At 38.9% G+C, this 6,399-nt stretch overlaps 1 protein-coding gene across 1 annotated transcript in view; it reads left to right on the plus strand.

The window, feature by feature from the left end:
- tdrd12 (tudor domain containing 12) overlaps positions 1-6,399 on the plus strand; it is a 47,796-nt gene that overhangs the window by 13,674 nt on the left and 27,723 nt on the right. The window contains exons 11-13 of the mRNA XM_008304746.1: positions 1,242-1,322; positions 1,817-1,877; positions 3,539-3,646. Of these exons, the coding sequence (XP_008302968.1) occupies positions 1,242-1,322; positions 1,817-1,877; positions 3,539-3,646 (250 nt within the window). The remainder of the gene's footprint in view (positions 1-1,241; positions 1,323-1,816; positions 1,878-3,538; positions 3,647-6,399) is intronic.

Below are 6,399 nucleotides of genomic sequence, written 5' to 3' on the forward strand. Positions count from 1 at the left end.
TTGGGCTTGGAGTCGTTGACATTCGAGTTCAGCTTGTAGCTCCTCTTCCAGCTGCTGCTGCAACTCCTCGAGCTCCATCTGCTTCAGTCATTCTTCGAGCTGAGCTCTTTCTAGCTCTGAGAGAACATTAGAGGGGAATCTGCCAATGGATGAGCGTATTGAACGCGTGGATCTAGAACTGGAGCTCCTCCATGATGAGTGCGTCCGCTCAATGTGTGAACACTGGGAGGAGGGAGCCGGTTGAGTGGTTTGGGGTTGTCCCTCGGGAGGGAGAGTTGCAACCACATAGTCAGCTAGATATGCTGGGCGGCGTCGTTCCCTCTGTGAAGTGCGTTGGGGTGCAGATTCAACCTGGGAGTCCGTATCTGTGTGTTCCATACCTTAATTGGTGCTCTAATCCGGCTTGAAGGACCATAAAACGGAGAATGTGGTCTCTCCTGGAAACTAGTTGGTTTAGAGCGGTAAAGTATGGATGTGTGTGTCCCGGTTAGAGAACACGGAAATGGACTCCTGGTTCAGATGTTGTTGATTTATTCAGCTGCAGTCTTTTGGCATTTACACACAGCAATAACTCAAAGAAACAGGTGGATGGACTCAAACAAGCCTGGAAAAACCCATCCGCTATCGGCAGCTGCCTGACTTGAGAAGCTAACGGCTCTCACAGCATCGCGTCTCGCTACGGGTGAGGTGCATTCAAGGAGCGTCAGTACAACTCTGATGCATTCAATAACGTGGGGAAAAATACAAATTACAATGCAAACAAAGAATTAACGAATGACACTTGATGAATGCCACATAACTAAGAAAAGACAACAACATACAATAATGTGAGCTTTCTAACACCTTGATTGAACATGTCCCTATGGTCACATTATTTTCAGTCTTTTCTAGGGGCACCATCATTTTTGTCCAGGCCTGTTTCATGAGTTTATTTTTTAAAATAATTCTGTTGAACCACGGTTCAAAAGCAATGTCTGATTTTCATTGGTTAATATTCATAGAATTTTTATTTATCATTACTTTTCTCAGATTCAAGTTAATTCTGTGACCATTGTGGGTTTTTCTTTCATTAACCGAGGGGTACCAGCAATTTTGTCCACATGTATATTTACTTACTTTCCACCACTGCAGCTAAATTAGGGTAAAGTATTTTCAGCATACTAGATACATGCTGATTTCAGGTAGAACGTTGAGTTTGTGTTTCTAGGCTGATCACCTTAATTTTTGTCTTTGTTTTTCAGCAGTTTAAGTAGATCGTTAGATTCAGAACCAGGAGAGGCAGAGGAGACCTGGAGGAGTGAAGAGGACAGGGCCTGTTCACGGTCAGCTACAGTTCAGATAGGAACTTTTCAGCACATACAATTCATGCTAAGTGTTTCCCTTCAGAAGTTAATGCTACATCTCAGCCTGTCCAACAAATGCATAACAGGACAGGAGAGTTGGCTCATGATAGATAGATAGATAGATAGATAGATAGATAGATAGATAGATAGATAGATATTGTCATATGCATAATAAAGAATATATATATTTATATATATAAAACAAACAAACAAAAATAATATAAATAGATACAACAAAATAAAAAGAGACAGAAACTAAGGTGCGTATTGTCTATTTACGAGTAGCAGCATCAGTGAGATGATGTAGCAGTAGATATACATACATTCTGTAGCCTAATGAAAATATTTCTTTGTTGAATTTTCTTGGAAAGTAGTCGTGTAGTGTGCATAGAACATGGCATTTGATGTTTTTTGCCAGTGGTGATGATACCAGATTGTTTTTTTTACATTCTGAACTGTTGTGTCTGATGCAGCCTTTTGGAGTGGTTGAACCCAGAGCCTCTGAACCGTGATCCAGACACTACAAAAGATGTGGTAGGTTTCCTCAGTTAATTCTAAACTTTACAAACTTCTGTGCAGAAGCTGCTGCTCAAAAATGTGGTCTGAAGTTTGATGGCACATGTTGTGGTTATACAAGAGCTCAAAAACTGCTAAAAGGAAGCTTTCAAGCTGGAGAAGGAGATGGGTGGCTGCCTGCTATGCATATCAGTTTCATTAGTAAATGATGTCACTGACTGATGGTAAGTCATCCACAAAGCATGGCAGCTTCTTTGGAAAATTTCACCTGTTTCTTTTCCCTCTCTGTGTTTTTTCTATAAGCTGAATTGAGGAGGGCACCTCTGCCAGGCTCCAGACAACGACCATGTACTCACATTTTGCAATCATTCTGGAGACACTGTTCAAACTAGCAATTCATTTTTTAATTAAATGATAATTCAGATCCTCCTGTGCTGCTATAGTGCTACATTTCTGATGAGGACAATTCAGACAAGCAATCAGCAGACCCACTCTTTGTTAGAGAAATGACCCGTGCAGTTTACGTGGCTGACATGGTGAAAGGAATGCCATGTATTGTGTACACTGCTCTCTTTGTGACCCAACATTTGCTCAGAAAACTGAGTTTGACGAAATGGCCGCAAACTTTAAGCATGAAATGCTCCCTTTAGAACTGCCTAAAACTTGATTCTTTGCTTTCTGTGGAAGCACTCCTGCACTTTGTTAGGTTTCCCTTTACAAGAGAACACAGCACATTGTTGTTTCTGAATATTGGATATTTATTACAAAAGCATTTACCAGTAATACAGTTGGCATGAAAAAATATGAATGTGTTGTATTGCATGTCGAGGTAAGTGGTGCTCCTAAATTTTGTGCAGGTGCTACGAACATTTTCTGTGCTGCCGGTGGAAAAACATTACTTTTTATGAAAACTGTTGGAAACCTCACTGGTGTTTTCAAAAATACAGTTGTTTCATCTATTGATTTACATATTGGTTCATTTTTTAAAACTCTTACTAACTACCCTTTTCACCCTCTCTTCCTTTCAACAGTGAGTTAGCACAAACCCTGCTCTGCCCACATAGTCCAATGTCCTCTCACTCACTCATAGTGCTGTTTTCTTCTCATCACTCATGTCATTTGCTTCAGTTAAAGCATTTTGTTTTTCCTTTTTTTCTCATGTGTTACTTAAAAATGTGCAAGATTGCAGTGCTTTTCTTTTCGTTTGCACTATAGTATCTTTTTTTTGACTTGGAGACAATTGACATGGGCAGGGGGCTTAAAATACTCGGACAGATGTTACTTTTTTTTTTGGAAATACATAAAATCACACTGTTTTTTACCTGTACTATATTGCCTTTTGAACATGTGATATTTTAAACAAGTGCACTACTTCAGCAAAGTTTTCAAAAATGTGAAAAAATGTATTGTTATCATGTTATAGCATTATATGTACAATTGTATGCCCTCAATGTTGTTACAGTTTTTCTACTGTGAAAAGGATAAAACAGCATAAAATTGTGACATCTTTTAAGATATTGTTTCGAAGTTAGAAATTCCAGTTATGTGACAACACTACCTTCATTTCAAGTGTGTCTGCTGCTCTGCCATGTCCAAGCTTTAAAACCCACTGATGATGTTTTTACCATGTTCAGTGGTATTATTTATTTGTCTATGTCTTGTCTCCTTGCTTTTCTCAGGTACCCCTCGATGATCCCAGGAGCAGTGGGATTCTGGTGCACTGTGCTCTTCCAGTGGAACCCTGTAGCAGCCCGGGTGACGCCCCCATCACAGATGCTCTGCGCTTGGTAAACAAGAATATACCCTGAGTTTTGTTTTGAGGCTGTTAAAAAATGAAAATCAGACAAAGTATAGCTGAACAGAGGTCTAAAAACCTGTACTAACCAATAGTGTCAAACTGACGCAAACACAAAACTTTCCGTTGATTTTCACAAGAGAACATAATCCTCCAGCTAAGCCTTGCTCAAGTCTCTGAACCCTGTCTGAATGACATCCACAGCAATAAACAAAAGTTTACTTGCACTTATAAAGACCTTGTATATCATGGCAGTCTTAAATTCAATGACTCCTTTAACTCAGAATTTTCTATGATGGAATCCTTGAAACACGTGTCTTTGTCACAAAAAAACCCGAAACCAAAACAACCATGCATTTTGGTTCTTTTGTAGATTTATTATAGGTTTTCTAGAAAATAGAAAAAATCTGCTGAATGTAAACTTTTCGTCACGAGTGTATGTTCATGTTCTGTAGCTACAAACCTGTCGCTAACTGTTTAAAAAAACAAAATGAAAAAAAACAAGGATATTTAATAAGCATGCTCTCTTAGCACGTTCAGGTACAACACTGCTTGTGTGGGACCACAGTTAACTTGTGTTATTGTTATATAAATCTTTATAAATCGTTTAGCCATAACTGTAGCCATATTGTTTTTGTCCTGTGAAGTGTCTGTAGTACTGAGAAAAACTATTTCCAGAGTGTTTAGCTTTTTAGGGGAATTTTATCACAATTATCATAGTGCATATCTGCAGTGATCTTATTTTTCAAATCTTTGCTGTTACCAAGAGTCAAATATGTTTATACTCTTAGTTATTCTGCTCATTTCAAGCATGCCCATAAATGGCCTTAAAATGCAAGTTTGTGTGATGCTCCCCACTTTAATTTAGGGAATCTCCAATAAACTAAGAACAGCTTGTGCATTTCTTGACCTGAAATCTGCACAATCACGTGTTTACTGTTAAGTGTAGAATTGTATTTAATTTATTCTTTCAAATTTCAAACAAACAACAAAAAAAATAATATTGCACAGGTTTTTGCTCGAGAAAAAAAGAAAAAAGAAGCAATCTTTGTAAGAATTTACGCAGTCAGTGAGTTACATTAGGCCCAGCCAAGTCACTGGGTCAGTGCTGTTTGGGGAGAGGCATTTTACTGATATTTTACTATAGCAGGGATTTTCACATTCCACACAGCAGCTGTAAATGAAATTAAAGTCTTAGTAGAGAAATAATTGTAAAAAAGAGAATTCTTGTAAAGAACTGATTTAAAAGCAGGTGTTCTAGCATTCAAGACAATTTAACAAAAAAGACTAATGTGCTTCACACCAGTGGCGGCTGGTGAAAATTTTTGGTGGGGGGCACAGTCTGCAAATGACCTTTGTTTTTGTTTTTTTGTTTGTTTGTTTTTTTAAAATCAGAAATTAGAATATGAGTAACATCAGGCACAATTATTTACAGGAATAAATATGTTCTACCTTTGGAGGATATTCTCATCATAATCTAATTTAACATTATCAAGATTTACTGGAACTAAATTTCAAAACCATTCATCAAACTTTCATCAATATTTACAGGATCTGTAGAAACTGAAAACACAACATAAATAATGTAAAAAAAAAAGCACTATTCAGGGCTCCAGACTGACTCTTTCACGGGTAGCACCAGTACAACCCACTTTCTCTTTTTGTCGCACCTCCCACCTGGTCAGAGGCAAAACATTTGACTTGTTGAACATTTTCTTACCGATAGATGCCACGATTTACTGAACGCCCCTCATAGCAGGCTGTGGTAGATGCTGTTGGTGGCTGTGGTGTGCTCTGACAGGCGTGCAACCAAAAATAACTTAAAAAATAATAAACTAGGGCGTACTAATGTCAGATTTGTCCAAGATGAGTTACATGTATTCTATACGCGGTCTTTTCTATGACCAGTCTTTTCTCCATTGGCAGCATGACCGATGCATTAAGCCATCATGACAGTAGCTGTCCTCTTAGAAGAGGAGGGGAAAGGCCGTGAGATGGCGTCAGTCGTAAGACTGTCAAAGGACAGTTTTGATATCCAACCACAGAAGACAAAAGCAAATAAAGACAAAATTAATTGGCTTACAGCAAAAGTGGAAGGGTCCGGGACACACCGAGCTGTGCCCCGTGAGAAAGTCTGCAGCTGCCAATCAGAGCCCGGGCTGAGGTCACATGGTCCCGAAAAGTTTTTCGAGCAACATACACACTTGTGTGGCCACGCCCTGCATCCAGGAAGTGTAAAATTAGTAAACATGCATTAAAGACTCATTTTAAATCTGTTAATAATACAAATATTGTTAATATAGAAAAAGAATATGAAGGTTATTATTATTTTGTTATTATTTTGTTATAATTAATTCTAATTTAATTTTACGTTTGAGAACTGCTTTTTGTCTTGTCATTAGTTGTGGGGCGGCACCCTTGCGCCTGCATTAACCAGCAGCCACTGCTTCATACCATTGGTTGATGCTGTCATACGAAAAAAGGGGCCAAAGTGCCCCAACAGTCCACAGCTCAGGATTTTCCTCCAAAATGCAGATGAAGTAGTAGCAGGTGCCAGCCAATCTCCAGGTGTCAGAGGTAGTCCTGGATGGTTTTGGACAGTGTGGCCAGGAAGCAGTGATCAAATCCCCTATCTCTAAATGTCGACTCCAGAACTTAACACTAACAGGGGTTTACACACTGGAGCCATTCTTCCGGTGTGACCAGTTTGTATCAGAGAAACATCTATATTGACACTGAGACCAA

The sequence above is a fragment of the Stegastes partitus genome, unplaced genomic scaffold, assembly GCF_000690725.1.
Source record: "Stegastes partitus isolate 25-593 unplaced genomic scaffold, Stegastes_partitus-1.0.2 Scaffold2310, whole genome shotgun sequence".
Lineage (NCBI taxonomy): Eukaryota > Metazoa > Chordata > Actinopteri > Pomacentridae > Stegastes > Stegastes partitus.